General features: G+C 39.7%; 1 protein-coding gene across 2 annotated transcripts in view; it reads right to left on the minus strand.

Moving 5' to 3' along the window:
- Positions 1–17,998, minus strand: part of LOC102781775 (ryanodine receptor 1-like) — a 53,153-nt gene extending 35,155 nt beyond the window's left edge. For both annotated transcript variants that reach the window (XM_087847278.1, XM_087847277.1), the window contains exons 1-43: positions 17,841–17,998; positions 13,231–13,350; positions 13,042–13,140; positions 12,887–12,907; positions 12,652–12,726; positions 12,482–12,560; positions 12,283–12,395; positions 12,101–12,200; positions 11,931–12,027; positions 10,806–10,880; positions 10,566–10,722; positions 10,297–10,461; positions 10,092–10,213; positions 9,785–9,971; positions 9,529–9,664; positions 9,319–9,414; positions 8,981–9,099; positions 8,718–8,851; positions 8,380–8,621; positions 7,685–7,877; positions 7,351–7,567; positions 7,174–7,278; positions 6,972–7,075; positions 6,805–6,888; positions 6,541–6,700; positions 5,980–6,127; positions 5,648–5,853; positions 5,394–5,568; positions 5,102–5,310; positions 4,653–5,011; positions 4,422–4,551; positions 4,074–4,234; positions 3,802–3,964; positions 3,527–3,613; positions 3,184–3,410; positions 2,661–3,099; positions 1,965–2,534; positions 1,672–1,872; positions 1,320–1,431; positions 1,093–1,236; positions 551–824; positions 330–444; positions 87–219 (exon numbers count right to left, since the gene is read on the minus strand). In XM_087847278.1, coding sequence (XP_087703404.1) covers positions 87–219; positions 330–444; positions 551–824; positions 1,093–1,236; positions 1,320–1,431; positions 1,672–1,872; positions 1,965–2,534; positions 2,661–3,099; positions 3,184–3,410; positions 3,527–3,613; positions 3,802–3,964; positions 4,074–4,234; positions 4,422–4,551; positions 4,653–5,011; positions 5,102–5,310; positions 5,394–5,568; positions 5,648–5,853; positions 5,980–6,127; positions 6,541–6,700; positions 6,805–6,888; positions 6,972–7,075; positions 7,174–7,278; positions 7,351–7,567; positions 7,685–7,877; positions 8,380–8,621; positions 8,718–8,851; positions 8,981–9,099; positions 9,319–9,414; positions 9,529–9,664; positions 9,785–9,971; positions 10,092–10,213; positions 10,297–10,461; positions 10,566–10,722; positions 10,806–10,880; positions 11,931–12,027; positions 12,101–12,200; positions 12,283–12,395; positions 12,482–12,560; positions 12,652–12,726; positions 12,887–12,907; positions 13,042–13,140; positions 13,231–13,350; positions 17,841–17,888 — 6,901 coding nt within the window. In that variant the 5' untranslated portion in view covers positions 17,889–17,998. The remainder of the gene's footprint in view (positions 1–86; positions 220–329; positions 445–550; positions 825–1,092; positions 1,237–1,319; positions 1,432–1,671; positions 1,873–1,964; positions 2,535–2,660; positions 3,100–3,183; positions 3,411–3,526; positions 3,614–3,801; positions 3,965–4,073; positions 4,235–4,421; positions 4,552–4,652; positions 5,012–5,101; positions 5,311–5,393; positions 5,569–5,647; positions 5,854–5,979; positions 6,128–6,540; positions 6,701–6,804; positions 6,889–6,971; positions 7,076–7,173; positions 7,279–7,350; positions 7,568–7,684; positions 7,878–8,379; positions 8,622–8,717; positions 8,852–8,980; positions 9,100–9,318; positions 9,415–9,528; positions 9,665–9,784; positions 9,972–10,091; positions 10,214–10,296; positions 10,462–10,565; positions 10,723–10,805; positions 10,881–11,930; positions 12,028–12,100; positions 12,201–12,282; positions 12,396–12,481; positions 12,561–12,651; positions 12,727–12,886; positions 12,908–13,041; positions 13,141–13,230; positions 13,351–17,840) is intronic.
- Between the last annotated feature and the right edge of the window lie 930 nt (positions 17,999–18,928).

Below are 18,928 nucleotides of genomic sequence, written 5' to 3' on the forward strand. Positions count from 1 at the left end.
ACAAACGCAGTGGCCAGGTTTATCACAGTCCATGTATGAGAAAGAAATCATCGAGACTAACATTGGATTTCAACAAAGACAATCACCAAGGCCAATGCCACTGTTCTGGAGAAGGTAGCTGAGATGGTCAAACATGGAACGCTGATTTTGACGACTGATGCGACAGAAGTAGCAGAGGAAACGGCAGCAGTTTGTCACCACCCGAGGAAATCTGATCTCCTGTAACAGAAGAAGTAAGTTAAATAAAGCAGTAGATTTTATTTATTTTATACATTTGTCTTTCCACAAGAAGATGTTTACAATGATGATGAATGAATTAAAAAACATACTTTTGAGTCCCCACCACCAAGTACATTGACCATGACCTCCATAACAGTTTCATGCATGCCCAGAGCTCGCATCAAGTTGGGGTGCTGATAGAAAACTTTGTTACTCATGATGTTCCTAAGAAAGACCAATTAAATTTAGCTTGTATCACACAAACCTATCAATCATTTATTTTAATGCAAGATACTGAGAAATGAGAATGAAAATTTAAATGTCATCAAACCCAATGCTTTGAATTATAAGTCTCTCCTCTTCTGGACCCATCTGGACAATAAGCAGTGAGCGGATCTGGCCCAAGCACTCCAAGAGGTCCATGGTGTCCTGAATGGAAACTGCATTGATGGTGTAGGCCTTAGGAAGGGCACGCATGAGCTCACCGAGTCCATCATACTGCCTGTGAAGGAGGCTGAACATCATACGCACGAGCTCAGGGTTCTGGATAAAAGACTCCTGCGCCCAGTGGATCATAGTATGTGAAATCAACTCCTGCAATGTGCCTGGTGCAAAAAGACAGAAGGTTAAGTAAGAATGAGAATGGTCTTGTATTTAAGTGGCCCTAGTTTGATTTAATTTTGGAAGACAATACTATATATACAATAAAACTCCTGGGAAAAACTGCTTTAATAAAATACATTACTGACAAATGACAGACCACAAATCCACAAATTGGTTATCGTTATTTGCAATAATCATCGTTTTTGCATTAAAACATGTTGAACTTGGTAATAAATACTAAATTGCTTGTTAAAAGCAAAAAAGGCTTACTTGGTTTTTTGTCTTCTTGTGGCTCAGACTCCACCTCCTCCTTCTTCTCACGAAACTTTTTTACCCTTTCCAGCAATCGAAGGAGCCGTCCACGGACAGAATTATCCACTTCTTCCTCTTGTTCCTCCTCTTCAATGTGAACACCTGAGGTCAATGTTTTAAGTAAGTCAATGTAACGGTAGGGACAATTTTTCAATGCACACTTGATGCAGGAAGTGAAAACTGACCACAATGAGTCAGCAAAGCATTGTGAAAGGCAACCAGAGATTCGCGGACTTCATCAGGAATTGGGGACTCTTCATCCTCAATAGAGTTCTTGAAGTTCATGAGCATGTTGACCTACAGTGAGGTTAGAAACAGGCAAGTATGATCATTTTTTTTACTTTAAGGGATGTTTCATGGTAGTACATGAGTAGCTAAGTCCATTTTATATCAGGCAAAATTATTTTTCCACTTTTCTGTTGAAATAAAACACAGACAAAGAAAAATGTGTAGAAATGTAGCCAGTTTTTAAAAAATATTTTTAGAATTTATTTATACAGTTTAACAGTTAACAAATGTACTCTGTTTTCTTCGTACTTGCTCCTGTGGTGGGGAACGAAATTCACGGGTCTTGCGAGCAGTCTCGGCAGCACTCATGGTGAAGGCCTGCATGAGTTCATTGTAGCGCTGCCTCTGGTTGGACTGTATCTGGTTGACAAACTGGTCGGAAAATGCAATGATGGCCTCCACTCTATGACGTAGCTCACAGTCACAGAAATACTGCAGCAGAGTGCACATCTAAAGGACAAAAGCAAAGTGAATCAGCATTAATAAAGTTAGATATCAAGCATTCGGAAAGAGAGTTCCTCTGAATACACAAACTGTCATACCTGTAGTTTCACAGACTCTGGTAGCTTCATCTGGAAAAGTCCTTGCTCTAGATGTTCTTCTTTTCCCTCCCCGCCCGTCTCTAAAGGTTTCACCTCTTTCTCTGTTTCCTCAGCTCCTTTCTCACCATTTACCGGGTCTGTCTCAACCACTGTTTCCTCATGTGGCACAATAGATTCACCCTCCTCTATTGCTTCTTCTTCCTCCAGTTCTTCCTCTTCTTCTTCATAACCCAACCCATCATCCTCAAATTCCTCTTCTTCTTCCCCCAGGGCTTCCTGCTCCCCTTCTTTAATCGCTGCTACTTTGGGAAGGTCCTTCTCTTCTTGCACCTTGGCATCCCCCTCACCAGGCTCCTCCGCTTGCTTGCCTCTAAAGACTGTGGGCTCAATCATCTTTAGGATGTGTGTGACATCTTCATCATCAAACACACCCATTATGAGAAGGGTACTGATGAGCTTTAGGATTGGAACGAAATGAAACTCAACACTGCCTCCCACAGGATCTCTCATGGCTTGACCTCCATCCTGCACTGCCTCAGTCAGCATGTTTAGAGCTTTGGTCTTTAGCACCTAAAAATACAATATGTTGATTAAATGTAAGGTATAATGTATATAATATACAGTACAAAGCATGTAAAATTGTGATTATTAATAAATTCAGAGTTGCCATTAAGTGCAAAGACACCTCAGTCTTACCAGTAAGGGAATGACTGGACTAAGTGTGTAAATATCTTGATCTGTTCCCACAAACCCAACAGAAGAGAAATGAAGTTTTGGACGTAGACATGTAGTTAGGCCGACGCCAGGTAAAGCATGAGACTTGTCGGAGTACAGAGTGATACTACGTGTTTCTTCTGTCATTGGAACTATGAATTCCTTGTTGGTCCCCAGACGATTCCTTTTAGCTGACTCCAGGTGCATGCTGATGAGCAGGTCATAAAAGCCACTCCTCATTGGTCCAGGTAGGTAGGTGTTCTCTATGGCGTAAAAGAGCTGCGATTCATCCACGTGGCTGCACAAAGCATGTGCCACACGGTTGTTTCCCAGTGCACAAACTGAGCTGTATAGCTTCAGAGTATGGTAGTGGAACTTCAGCAAATCCATCCGTTCAGACAGCTCCAAGATGTCAATACACCTATTTAAAGTAAAGAGATTTGCTGAAAAAAACACATCTTAGCATCTTCTAAGAATAAAAGATGAATACAGCAGAGATGCTGACCTGTTTTCCTCGGGGATGTGAAGGGCCATCATAGTGAGTGGCTCCGTACACTCCACCATCCAGCCTAGTCTCTCACTAACACGTCCCATCTCTGGAGCTAGGAAGTTGTTGGGCATTCGGCTCCAGATAACTGGAGTTAACATCTGGACATCCAGTCTAGGAGGACACTGGGGGACTGGATTTTTGCGTTCACTCCGAAACATTGCGGCTGAGATCGGCATGATGTTCTAGCAAGACAAATGAGGCATTAAGAAGAAAGGCTGTTACACAACACAGCCGATAACTGGAAACTGTATTTCCTATTTTGAAGGTTGATTAAATGCAGCAATTCTTTGCGACTGACCTTGAGCTTGCCTAAATCAAACTGAATCATATTCTGACTGGAAGGCAGAACAAAGACAGCTGGAAACAATTTTGTGGTTGGCTCCACCTGAAGGAAGATAATTTACGAATACAGAATTTAACCAGGAATAAAATAGAATAGCTCATTATTGTCATTGTCCATGTACAATGAAATTGTGGGTGCTCCATGTCTATATGAATAGTAAGACAGCAGGAATAAACAACAATATATACAAGCAAGAGGAAGGCATAATATCAGACTGAAAATTATCTAACCTGATAAAATGTATTGATCTCTTTTCCATTTCCAGTGAAAGTCATTAGTCCAGTGTCCAAATCAATGAGACAGCCAATCACAAAATCCTCCTGACTGACTCGGGTCTGCTGGGAGCTACTGAACTCCCCTCCCCATACAATATAGCAATTGCTGCGTTTGATACTGTAAAAACAAAGAAGAACCAAGAAACCAGTTGTGTATGTTTATCATATTCAACTGGAAACACAGGCTTTTTTGGGGGGGTGGTGGGGTCTTTCCATAAGTAACATACCTGTCATGAATGTTGCCTTTGTCATCACCTACAGTGACAGTTACATTTCTGACTTTGCTGATATCAAAATGTGGGTCGTACTGGTGATAGTCAGGTGTTATCCAGCCAACCCACACGCCACTTAGCTCCTGTCCAGCAAACACTCGTACTGAGTAATAGTACTGGTGAACGAAGGAGAAAAAGAAGCACACAAAAATTATTTAATGTGAAAATCACTGATCATCGCTGTTAAAAAAGGCAGTTTTCTTATATAGTTTGTTAATGATTACAAACTGGCAGTAGCGCCATAAATGGCAAGTTTAGGCATGAACTTTATATGTTTAATGAATATAATAAGTTCAGACATACTGTAGTGGTATTGAGGATGATGTCCATGTCATCCCTGTCATCTGGTACTACATCTTCCACTAAGCGGGGCATGGTGGGTACAACAGGGGTTGGAGTTATTAACGCTGCCTTTTTAGCCTTGAAAAGGAAACTGCAAAGAACAACAGTAATTACACTACTGCTCACAAACACAGTATCCCATCGATAGATTTGACACATCCACTTCTAAAGTGGTGCTATGTGATTCCATACCCTTTCTTTTTGCTTTTCTCAGTGGAGGCATCCTTCTCGTTTTCTCCATTTTTGATAGCAGGCGTCTCTTTAGGAACTGAGGTTTCCTTCTTCTCTTCCTCCTGCTCCTTGCGAGTTGCAGACTTTTTGAGTATTTCAAAATCAGAGCCTGGGTCCACCTCCAACACTTCATCCTCAGGGATGGTCAAAGTGCGAGTAAGAAGAGTGGTCCCTGCTGGGATTTTAAAAGTCTCATGAAACTCAACTGGCATGCTGAGTCTGAAGAAGAGCAGATCTGTGTTGGCATTCTGAGATCCAAATGTCTTGTGGGTCGCTTTAATACAAGGGGGGGTATCAACTGTCCCATCAACGCGTGACACCTAGTGCACAGACAAACAGGTTTTGACTGTGATCTTGAAATTACGTATTCAGCGTGGAAACAAATCATTGTAACAGGTGATGTACAGTACCTCAATGTGAGGATGATCAGCTGGGACAGGAATAAACTGGGGAAGGCTCTTGCTGAACCACATGGTAATGTCTCTTTTCATGTTGATAGCAAATGGTTCAAACCCTTCCTGTAGGCCACAGATGGTAAAGTATCGAAGACTGCTGACGTTCTGACCCAGGTTGATCCTGCCAACCTGAGACAGGCCCAGACTGCACACAGGTATGAAGCCTGGAGGTGTTGGAAACATGCATGAACACACAAATGAAACATGGAATACACATGCAAAGGTACTCACTTTTTATTGTACCTACCTTCTCCTATCTCAATATCCTTAAAAGCCATCTCTGAGCCTGAATCACTGATCAGCATTTCTCCATTGAGTGTGAACATGATGTTCATCTCAGTGAGGTCAATCATACAACCCACCACATCACCAGATTGCCACTGACGGCCAAATGGCTCATTTCCTATGTGCCAGCGTTGGGCCTAAAAACATTATAACTTTGTAGTTTAATACCAGACAGATGTAGGCACCCATCATAGTGTAGAAACTATGGTCTCCCACCTTAAAGCCATTGAAGACATACGCCAACTCATCTGCACCAAGTTCAGTGTCTGCACGAACATTGGGCCTGGACCAGCCCACTCTCATCTCTCCAACTGTCACAGCTTCAAACTCAAAGTACCACTTCCCCTGTGTAACAGCGTAAGATTTCTCTGCTCTGAACACTCTGATTTTATCTCCACGGGAGCTGCCTGGTCCATGTCCACCTATAAAAGCACAAACCCACTAATGAATATGTCAACAATTAAAAACCTTGTACATTTCTTTAATAAAGGATCTTCCAAGATGACGTTAAAAACATGATTTACTGCTTTTAAATGGTGGAAACTTACTGCTCTCCTGATCAGGTGGTTCTATGTTGTAACCGTAACCAATCAGAGTGCGAACAGCAGCACAAACCGTGTCTCTGTTGGTCTTTTTTGTCTTTTCATCCAGGAGGTTATAAGGAACCAGACGAGGATTGCGCTTGTTCATAATGTCCTTTACAAAAAAATAATACCAAACATTAAAATATAATCACACACATTTCAATTATTTTTATTATTATTACTAGTACATCCCTGTGTTACACGTGGGAGAAGGGGGGCATTCTAGCATGCATATGCTATGACTATTATAGTACGATGATATGGAACATTATATTGTGACACATCTGGCATTTTATTTGGAGTCAGTTAGGAGAATTGTTGCAACTTATCTCTCAAGTGCACAAATATAAATAATTTTGGAATTTCTATAAAATATTTGAAAATAGATGCCACAGACAGATTGATTTATTCGTCTGGGAGGAGATTGTGAACACACACACATCAGGAGACATATGCTACAACCATACTAGTATGATGATAATGATGATTATCATTTTTGTGAGTCCATAGAAAGAATGGTGGTACCTGGACAATACTGTATGTCCATCCCTGGCGGACTCGGTCTCTTGCCCAAACATTGTGTCCATTTTCTGCCAGTCTCTCCACTAGAGTGTTTTGATTAGGAGTCAGCTTGACATGGTTAAGGTCCAAAGGGGCCGGCTTGTATCCGTTACTCTGCATGTACCTAATTAACAATGCTATGTGATCAAAATGGGTCCTGGAGAGCCTTTACAGATTGTTATAAAAATAACTTCATGAGTTAAGGTTATTAATGTTTTTGTGGCTCACGTTTTAGGGAGTTTGGTCCTTTTGAGATTCTCTTCTGCTTTCTCATCTCCCATTCCTACATGACAGCCTAGTGCCAACAGAGTCCTGTGAAATGAATCACACAAAACATTAGAAACACAAACAGATGAAAGCCCAGTGCTGTTAATTAAGTGAAGAATCCACCGTACTTCAGTGTCTCTCCAGACATTGCTAAATTATAGTTCTTCTCAGGTTCAGGCAGACTCTGGAAATCTACCAGGCAGGGGTGCAGCTTCTTGTTATCGTCACGAAACTTTTAACAACAAAAAGTGCAAAGATTTTTAAAACAAAACAGCTGATGTATACAACAATATGTTCTGTGGGAACCATAACCAGGACCGAATCACTCACTGGTCCATACGTCCACCCTTGTTCAATGCGGGTAACAGCCCATAACTCGTGGCTATTTTCTGCGAGCTTTTCTCGAATGCGCTCCAAATGAGGTGGAAGCACAATCTGAAATGATACTCAAAAAAATCAGCACAGCATGAAGAAAAGAAAATGAAAGCAGTAAAAACTGGATTTTACCTGTATAGTGTCTACTGGACAAGGTGTGAAGGCTGTATGTGAAAGGGACTGAGTTGGACCCAGCAGATTCCGGACGCCATCAAAGTCCTGCTTATACTCTTTGATGGGCTCGATCCGCAAACGGTCCCTGGGTAGCACTGCTTCATAGCACGGAGCGTAGCCTGGAGGTGGGAGAAACTTGAAATGCCCATGACGACCTCCAAGAAGAAATCTCAGTCTTTTGGGGGAAAAAAATGACAGTAGCTGGTTTACAAAACAATTATTTAAATACCTATAATGCAATTATTAATAAATAAAATCATAATATTTACTCGATAAATGCACAATATCCTACCTTATGCCTGCAGAGAAGCTCACAACTGGAAAGAACAGTCCATCTAGGTTGAAGTTCTCAAACATTCCCTGAACAGGATGGCCATTTATACGAAAGGAAATACTGGGCACGCTCAGATCCAAGCAGCAGCTGACCACATCCTCTGCTGCCAGGAGGTGCTGATTTGTTGTGGCGACATGACGTGGAACACGTCCTGCAGACACATAAAGCGAGTAAAATTATATTTTACAGTTTACTATTTCTGAAATTCATACAGAAGACTAATCAGCAAAAGTCTGCACAAGAGTTGGTGCTGAAGATGCAAAAAACTTCTGAAAGTGTGTGTATGGGGATGTTTTTAGACATAAGGGATTAAGCTGCTTCCTTTCATTAGACTCTTGATAGGAGTGCCACCAGAGAGACAACTGAATGGTGTTCTTCCACTCCTATAAGGAGCTGCACATGACTGCACAAATAAAAGCCTTGTGGAGAGTCCTCTTGGATTTTAAGAGAAAACCAAAATGGAAGCTTATTTGGAAACTTTCTATTAATATCCAAGAACAATCTACCAAAATGTTTATGAAAAAGATTAGAAATAAGGCAATTTTAAGTAAACAAGGATCGGGCAACTGGAAGTCAAAATACAACATGAACAATGGCTGGAAGGGAAAGGAACAATCCTGTGTACATTTACCATAAACCATAGTAGATTTTACCTGACCAGAGGTGAAGCCCGTCAAAACCATAAGAGTAGAGATCATCTCCAACCCCGTTACCCCCCCAGCCTTCTCCTCCGCCAGGATAAGGACTGTAACCCTCTGTCAGAGCCCAACCTACACGGAGATGATATGGCTGAGCTGTGAGAAACGGCTCTACGTGGTCCACCATCACCTCAAAATACCACTTCTTATACTGAGTGGATCCTTCGCAAGTTCCAAGGAAAACATTGGGTCTCATGCTGAGGTAAGATTACAATAAAGGAGGAGTCAGAGGAGTTGTTTCGATACTTTGGTGAAATCAACAAAGATGAAACATTCACTATAATCTGACCCACCTGGTTACATAGTTGATGATGTTAGTTTGAAGTAGAAGGTCACGTCCTGGTAACAGATTCTCTGTGATGAGATTCTGATTTGACCTTACAGCGACCCCATTACACACACAGAGGGAACAAAGCACATCCAAGACCTGTCAGGAAAAGGTTTATAGAATCTAAGACTCACTGCATTTTATACAGTAAGTATGTCGAGAGCAATAAGTTCACATGCTGCAGGTTTTTGCAGTATGCTCAGAAAACATCGTTGCAGTGTTTCTGACCTTGTGATTGCGTCCATGCTTATCCAGTAGAGAGATGATTGATTTGATGTGATTCTCTTGAATAATATTCAAAACCTCCGGACTCTCAATCAGGACGCAATATAAAACCTCCAGGATTCCTATTCTCGTAAAAAAATATGACAATATATGAATACACTGTAAAGTTTTGGGCTTTATATTAAATTGCAGAAGACCAACACAGTAAATGCATATGTTCTCAGAAAAAAAATAATAATGCAAATGAATACAGCACAATAAGTTCAGTTTTATCAACCCTCTGTCGTTATAAAACAAAACCAGTTTCCATCAGCTAATAAACAGATTCATGTCCTAGATACCTGAAGATGCTTCCAAACGATCCAGTTTACTGACCAGCCAGTCAAGGTTGTCGCAGAAGAGGGCGCAGTTGGCACGGTTACCTCTGATCAAAGAAGCTGATCAAAGAAAAGATTAGAAATGCAACAGACTCACAAACAAGAAAAGTGTCCAGATGTGGTAACACTAATGAAAACAGTGAATGAGTGAAATAAACCATCATCTGCACATACCTAGCAATTCATACAGTAAGTTCACAATCTCTTTCCATGACTCAGCAGCTTCTTCCCCAGCATACTCTGAGAAATGGGCTGCTGTGTTGTACACATTGAGGCGATCAACGCAGTCCAGAACAAGCGTAATCATTCCCTGTTACAGCAATCAAAACCGAAATAAAAGCACTGACCAAAGATTTAATCTATCAAATAAAATGTTAATCCAGAATTCAGCTGTTCTCATGAACAGTGAGTTCTCATTATCCAAACTAACCTCTTCCTGAAAAAGGTTCTGTCTGTTTTTTAAGGAGCGGAGCTTGAACTGCTTGTCCTCGTGCTCCAGTTCCTCTTCAGGGGGTCGGAAGTAGAAAATGAGATCCTGCAACGAGAGCACCACTGTGTCCATAGGCAGAGACGGGGCATTGGCAGATTTATTTTTTCCACTTAGAGCATCAAGTCCTCTGGGAACATAAAGAGAATACAGAAGACATGAGAATACCACAACAAATATGACATATAATTTAAAAAAAAAACAAGAAAATGACTAATATAAAAGATTGAAATAACATATAAAATGCTACTTGATGAACTGGTTGAAGAGGCCTGTTGTGCTGTAAATCATCCTGGCAGCTTGAGACTCTTCAGTCTGAGATCGAGCAACCGTGAGGGCATCATCCATGTGACCTTCTTTGTGGAGTATGGCCTACGAATCAAACATGGGTGTTCTTCAAACATAAGTATATACTCAACACTCATAAATAGAAGAGTAAATGCTTTCTGCTTTACCTTTCGCTTCAGAGGACCTAGACGTGCAGATTTGGCATCAACAGCAGCATATGTAAGCCACAGGCCAGATGAAACATGCTGTACAAAGCACATGGACTCTCCATACTTGATCTCAGGTATGCCCATGCCCTCCACATCTCGTTTCTGGGTCACTTCAATTTTTTCCTGTAGTTTAAATAAAAAGTGTTCCCTTTAAAACTGTTATGAATATCTACACTTGTGCTGAGAGACAGACACTGCCTTTTATAGATTTCATTTTGTACAATGACCTTTGAAATCCTGAAGCAGAAGGCTGACATCTTGGAATTTGCCTTCTCTGGGTCCACCAAGAGAAGTCCTTTCTCCTCATCCAGACAAAGGTATCGGCCTGTTGTTATGTGACGTATCCGGAAAGACTGGCCCCACTTAATGTGGCCTCCACTCCAACTACCAACGGGCACACACAAATGAGCATCAGCCACAACATGAAGTCACTCTAGTCATTCCTGCGAGGGAATCATCATACGTACGCAATACGTAGTGGCTCAAGTCTCCATAAGGATCGAGCATGACTGCATACTGGCCCTCCTTCGTAGTGAGCAACTCTGGAAAAAAACATGACAGTCAATGATGTGCAATGTGCATCAGGAAATTTCAAGCTTGAAAATTCCAAAATATTAGGATTTTTCTTATATGCAGCAATCATTTTAGTTCATGTGCACAGTATGACAGTTTAAGAGCTTTATAAAATCATTTCAAGATCAAAGATCATCAGTCCAGACCAATGCAGTCTTGACTTCATAGTGCAATTTTAAAGTGTACTATGAAGCATTTTTCATGTAAATGTTTTACTATTGCCAACACGTAAAAACTACACTTAAAGAGAAATGTTAAAACTGACTTAAGTTCCCACAATCCAAGTTTCCTCTGACTGACTGTGGACTGATTTATATTAAAGGTGCTCAAATTTGCCTATACAATGGATGCCACATTTATTCCTACTCATCAATACCTTGCCCCAGTACCCTAAAAGCAGCTCCCTAACAACAAAAGCTTTTTCCAGCACATAATAGACTGTAAAGGGGCATCCACACAGGAAGCAACTAGCAGTGACAATGCAACCAAAGACCACTGAAAGTCAGCGACGGGAGATAGGCAGTCTGTATTTACATTTTTGGTCAACTTTGAGACCAGCAATTTAAGAGGCTACCAATAAGAACACAGGATACCATTGATTGGCATTTGGCTGGGTAGTAAGAGGATTACCTAGGCAACCAGAACCTGGATTGACCATCTGTCAAAGACGAAGCAATGGATGACAAGCAAAACTTCATATATGGCCAAAAGCTCAATACAAATAATATTTTTCTACCAACAATGTTAGCTAGCTAGCTGCTATCCTGTGAAGCTAGCAGTTCATCAGTCTTAGCAGGAGAGACAATGTTAGCTAACATTAGCCATAAGAAAGACCCACGTTGGGGCTTTCAATATATAATATAGTCTTATAACGCCACACGCTACTAAAAAACAGCAAGCCCTAAAGTCTGTGACAGAAATACAGACATGTAAAGCTAAAACAATTAAAACCTATGAGTATTTGGTATTTATGTAGTTAATATCGGATTGCATGTACTGCCATGAAAGACACTGGTCACCTGTGCCGGTCGTCCCCTTGGTCAGCTGCTGGGATTGCCAAACACTCGTCCATGTGACCATGGAACAGCCGGAGCACATATCCTCCAGTCAGAAAACCTAGAGACAAAGAGCTAGGTTAGGGTTAGGTTTATTGTTTTGTTTTATTTTTAGCAGAAAGAAAATTACATACCTTCAGCTAGTTCACATCCAGACATTACAGGGGTCATGGTCCACAGAGTTTGCATGAAGGAAGCATCTACCATTAAATCACCACTGGCATAGGACAGGTGCTGCAAAGAGTGCAGATGGTAATATTAGTAATACAGACTGTAAGCTCTGACTTTTGATGCAAGTAAACGCAGTCGTGGTTACCAGGTATCGCTCTGAAGAAACACTGACAAGAATGAGGTCATCTCCCACTCTGACCTTCTCTCCTTCAGACCTTTGCTTAGAGGCTGGATGGATGGTCCACCAGCAGGCCTCTCCTGTAATGGATATACAGATTTCAAAAAAAAAAAAAAACCTACATCGGAGTCTGATGGACATGTTGAGCAAAAATGTTCGTAGTCACCTGTGGAGTCTTCCTGCAAGCCCACATCAAAAGCCAGTTTGTCTGTCAGTGAGCGCGACGTAGTCAAACAGCTCAAGTACTGAAGTGGAAAGACAGAGATAACACTTCCAATCAGCTTTAAGAAGACGATATGATGGAAAAGCAACCACAGTAACTGCAAATGTACTCACCATGCTGGAGTGGGTGTGTTTCAGCAGGATGGCATGACCATACAGGAGGGTTCGATGACCCCCACCTTGTGACGACTGAGTGGAGAAGGTAGAAGAAGATTCAGTGGTTAATGTATTAATGAGATAAGTTGATTGTAATATTGTGAGCAGGTTATCAACAACAACTTCAATAAATTATGACACACTGAAAACTCAGATTTAAGTACTGGACAAAAGGAAACCTGGGCAAACCTACCCATTTGTCCAAATCGACTGCCTATGGTTGGCAAGTGGGAGATGTATAAAGTCAGAAAAGAAACAACGTGAATATAAGTTGACTGCAGCAAAAGATTAAATCAAAGAACTTGTATGTATTATATCACGTGTAACCTTGTAACCTCTAAATCTTACCTCATCCACAGAGGAGTTGGACAACATCTCCTGTAATGCTCGCACAGACAGGGATTGCTCCAAAATGAAGCAGCAGATGGCGAGGTCTGGAGGGACATTCTGAAAGACACAACAACCAGTCAGCTTGGTGAACAGCAGCAATGCAAGCTCTCAAAGAAGTTATATCATTGCATTGTGTCCTTTAAATACCTGAGCATTCGATGTGGTCTCGAGAAAGCACAGACGATTTCCAAAACCTTCACATGACAAGCACAGCTTGATCTGTTCCTTAAGAATAGATGCAGTGCACTGCAGCACTACATGGTCATCCTACAAGGATAAAATAAGCTTGAAGCAGAGTAGGAATTTTGACAGGAAAACATGCACAGAGGGGTCTGTCAAAATAGCCTTTGAATCAAAGAATAGTTTGGATTTCAAACGAACAATTACAAAAGCAAAGTGTTTCGGATTAACCATTTCTTCTGAAACATTTTTGTTTATGTAGAAAAATATTACAAATGAGCATACACCACATTCTGTCTTTTGAGATTACCTAATTTTCAGTTATGCTAGTAACAGCTAGTTTAGTGTTCTGGTATTGATGTAACAGACATCTATAACCTCACATGCATTTAAGCAAATCTTAGATTTCATGGTGCATCTTACTTTTCATGGGTAAGCATATTTAACTTTTAATTAGTCACCCCGATCGGTCTATATTGACTGTACTATATTTATAAACAGTGACGTAACAACCAAAACCAGAGGTGTCAAACATATTAAGAAGCAACGTAATGTAAATGCATGATTTTTAACACCATATAAAAATTTATATCATTATGTATGTTTTTCTTTTCTTTGACTCCCAACTCCTCCTACACCATCAGGAGTTGGGCAACCAAACTTGGCACATAGGTGCATCATGAGTTCTTATTTATATCGTTTTTTATGACATCATCATATTGCCTAGCAGCAGGCTAAAATAACCTGCTTTTAATCACTTTTAACACCGTATAGAACAAATGTAGTATCGTTTTTATACAACAATTGCAGCTAATTTCTTTCCATAAACCTCAGTTACGCACGATAAAATATACTATTAACACCATCAGGCTTCCTAGAAACCACCTGGCAACAGGCTAAAATGGCCTGTTTTTTATTCGCCTTTACACAGCTAGAATTTCTTATTAAAGCATCCTATTGTTTTATTATCGTGTCATTTTTAACTACAAAAGCTGATTTATACTTCATATATTAAGTATAAAGTATTAAGTGTATTAAGTACATGCTTTTATGAGGTGTTATAGGTACAAAAATACTTAAAATGGGTAACTTTAAGCATTTATGTGGCTGTTACACCTTATAAAAGCATCATGTCCTTTTAATTTAATGGCCAACAGCACAAACAGGCTGAACAACACTGTAGCGCAGGTATGTACTGTTTAATTTAACAAACAACTTGCTTAACAACATGAATAATAAAGTTGAGACAAATGAATCAACCTGCAATAAAATGTGATTTTTCAAGCTACTCCCCAAGTTTGAGCCTCTGTGTTGTGTTACTTTTCAGTGCATGTCACTGGCCACAGATCCCTAAGCCCTGAGACCCCAGCACAGTTATCTATTTCAGGCGGCTGCACCTGCTGTTCACACATCCCTTTCTGGAAAGCGAAAGATATTTAGGATTTGACAGCCAGGAAGAAAATCTCCCCACATTGCACTTGTTCAGTAACACAATTACTCATGTTTTCAAATGAGAGGAATATATAAAACCTTACTTTGAGGCGACACAACTCAAAATTTCACACACTGCTGTATTTAAAAATTGCTAAATTTCTTTCTCCCCCTTAATCATAGCACATGCTTACAACAAAGAACACTAAAAGGAGTTTATTGATTGTCAGAATGTGAAAAAAAAAAGTCTGAAAATTGATACTGGTATTTACACTACTATACATCTATTGTAGTGTTGGAGCACCCTGACTCAAGTTAAATTTTCATTTATGGTGAATTCTGAAAAAAACAACAATAATTTAAACTAAAAACATAAATCAATAATGAATAAAGTTACTAAAGCTTGTTGGTATTAATAGTCCAGTACAGCGATGCAGCTCTAACACTGTAATTCTACGTTTTCTTTTTTTAAATTACTCAGTTTTAGCATGACTTTAAGATAATTATAACATAATATCATATTAACATAAAAATACAGTCTTATTATTGTCAATTAATTTTATGATCTGATCACAGTCTTTTCATATCTTTAGCCTTTGGCATAGTCAAGTCAAGTCTGTCATTTCCAACCTTAAAGCAAAAAATACTGTACATCTTGGAGACGACCTTAAAGACCGTTCAGCAAAATATTATAGAGCCTTCATAAACTGACAGTCCTACGGGAACCCTGCAGGATCACAACAGCAGTTTTGATCAGGGCAGCTATTATGCATTTCCCCTCAATGTAGTAATATACCTACACTCACTAGTCATTTTATTAGGTACACCCTACTTCAGTTATCAGTTTGCGCCCCCTTTTGCCTTGAGGACTGCCCTAATTCTTCATGTATGGATTCAAGGAAGGTGTTGGAAACATTCCTCAAAGATTTTGGTCGATATTGACAGGATAGCATCACACAGTTGCTGTGGATTTGTTGGCTGCACTTCTATGATGTGAATCTGGATTGATGATCTGGTCACTGTGGAGACTATTTGAGTACAAGTAACTCACTGTCACTATCAGGAAACCAGACTAAGATGATATGAGCTTTTTTATATGAGCTTCGTGATATGGCACGTTGCCCTGCTAAAAGTCACAATGTGGTCTTCTTCCACTATAGCCGATCTGCTTTTAGGTTCAGTATACTACATGCAGAAGAGCATCTTCTTTTGTAATGAATGGTTATTTGAGTTACTGTTACTCTCCTATCAGCTCAAAGCAGTCTCCTCAGCAAGACAGTTTTGCTGGCGGAACTACTGCTCACAGGATATTTTTTCTTTTTTGGACCACTCTGTAAACCCTACAGATGGTGGGAAAATCCCCTTAGGTCAGCAGTTTCTAAAATACTCAACAGTCAAAGAATCCTCTCCAGACACATAAAGAAGGACACTGTAAACCTTTAAGCATTTATTGCTTATTATTCCTTTTAGAAGGATGAGTTTCTGCCTGGCTGTGTGGGTGAAGTTGTGGATGATTTTACTTCACTTTTGGTTGAATCTGAAACTATTCGATCTAGGAAGCACTTCTGTCTGATGTGTCTCAGCCTTCATTTTAACAACCAAAGTTCAGTCGTGGCTACAGTGACAGTGACAGCTATATCTCAGTGAACCTTGGCAGTTGTCGGTGTGAGAGCTGTTGAGATTTAGCTTCTCTACTTCTCTTTGAAAACGTAGTGGTAAAACACTCCACTAAAGAGCTAGCACTACTGTAGTAATGCAGTTCTCAAATGGACTGAAGTAAGCAGGTGCTGAAATGGGCCAAGCTTTGAAACTGTTAATCCTCACGCAGTAAATTTAGACCTCAGCTGAGTTCAAGACGAAAAGCAGCAGACTGACAGTGTCACATTGTTGCCATATTTTACTTAGTGCTCTGTTTCAAGGCGCGAGACAATATCAAGTGAAAATGTGTGCTTCTTAGAATTATGTATAGCAGCTGCAAGGCAAAATATTTACAAGAAAACGCATTTAAATTTCAAAGAGTTCACATTGTTCCAATTATCTGTTAAGGGCACCTGTTTAAGCACAAAGTAGCAGACTGCAGAACACACATTTAATCAAGAAGGAACAAAAAAACTGCAAAGATGAGAAATTCTCATAACACAGGATAATGGATAATCAGCATCTGGTTTGTGCTATTTTGAAGGCTAGAGTTACTACACTGCACATGTTCAACCACTATGTTAAACAAGTGCAACATATACGGACCATCCAAATAAAGAGTGTTACATTGAGTTGTCTGATTGCAAGGCCACAATGCCCTTCTGCAGTCAGCTTTGGCCCAGAGATCTAAGAAGGAAATCTGATAGCCCAGCAGAGAGTACTGTAGCAGAGATAAACTTGTTTAAACTAAATACTTGATATAACTATAGTACAGTCAATTATGTAAGAAATCCTAAGTAAAATATACTAAAAACCTTGTAATGTAATAAAAACAAAACAAAATCCAATGTCTGAGTGGGATTCATTTATATCCACACAGCAGTAAAAAAGAGATTACACTTCATAATGTAATAATAATCATCAATAATGAAATAATAAACACTAATAAAAACTGCAATCTTTCAACTGGCAGAAGAGCATTGAGTTTTATTTATTTATTCTGTAGGAGTCAAAGGACTAAAGAAGTATTTAATCTTGAAGGATACTGGGCAAAAATAAAATGAAAGTGCAACGGGAAGAAGTAACAATTGATGTTTCATGCCTCTGTATCACACGGGAGTCATGAATCAGTTCTTGTAGCTCTATAGCCAATTAAATAACAAAAACATAAACATTCCCATAAAGCCAGTGGGAATGGGACGATGAGACCGATATGTCTACGTGTTAACTGTCAACTGGCACCAGACATTTTCTTCTCTGTGACAAAACAGTTGTATATCAAGTAGCCAATGGGATATAAATAGGAAACAATGCTAACAAAACCAGCCACCTGTGCCTGTCTATCTGTGCTATGTAAAGAAAGCTACCGAACACACTGAACACTTGTCTAACTATCTGTTATAAAGCAACCACATCATGGACAAGCATAGCCACTACCATTCATTGTTGATGAATAAGTTTACCAACAGTTGACAACTAATCGAGAACAGATAAGGAGCATCACTCACTGTACGCAGAAACTGAATCTCTTCCTCTCCATCTGCACCTTCTGCCATCCTCCCAAGGAATTAAAGGCAAAACCTTTGAGAGAAATGAGAAAGTGTTGGTTTCACAGCTCTGCCACTCGTTGTGCCTGCCACATATGGCAGGACAATGTTGGTGAAGACTTCTGAAGGACAGAGTGTGTCTCCTGCCTCTCCCGGGCTGAGTTATGAGGCAGAGGGATTGACTGTTGATTACAGCATCAAAAAGAGGTGGAGCAAAAACTGAAGCAGCATTTCACATGTTCATATATCAATGCAAGGACACTAAAATAAAAACTGAATATAAATCAGGAAGAAGTTAGACAAGAGTTCATCAGATATGACCCCTTATTTGTTTTTTTGCCATTATTTTTTTTCTTTTCTCCTTCTTTACGTTCAATAAAAAGGAGGGATCTTCACAAGTTACAGGGGAGATACAATTATGTTAAGTGTTTATTTGTTGGGTTATTCTACAACTAGAATACAATTTAGGCTTCATAAACTTTACAAATAAACCCCATACCCTTTATTTTATAATTAGCTGTTATGTATTTAAAGAAAATGATAAATAAACCATAAAAAATTTATTTTGTTCAGCTCAAAGAAAAAGATGTTAACCATGGAATGTTAAGGACTGTGAAAAGAATGTAGTTGTATAGATACATAAAAATTGAAATGAATTAGCCTTACGGAAAAATGAGCGTTACATTGTTTACAGTAACACACTCAAACTGGTCATAAAAGATTGGAAAAATACAAAATACGTCAAACAGGACTAAACTTTGGTCCACCTATGGCGTTAGCACATCACGTGACCATGTGTTTTGTCGCTTCTTTTTCCAGACTAAACAGGTTTCCGTGAAAGCACTGCACAGATGTGAGTCACAAAGTAGACTGAAACAATTATAAGAGGTATGTATTGAAACCATAATAGTTAATTTATAACTTATTATAATTGTCATATTTACCATGCAATTTGACTAGCAAGAGAAAAACGCCATTTTGCGGGAGTTCTCAAGAGCTAATTTGTATTTTAAAGAATATTTTGGATCTATTTTTTCAACAAATAGGTT

Source organism: Neolamprologus brichardi, chromosome 10, assembly GCF_056152115.1.
Source record: "Neolamprologus brichardi isolate AB-2024 chromosome 10, ASM5615211v1, whole genome shotgun sequence".
In the NCBI taxonomy this organism is placed as follows: Eukaryota; Metazoa; Chordata; class Actinopteri; order Cichliformes; family Cichlidae; genus Neolamprologus; species Neolamprologus brichardi.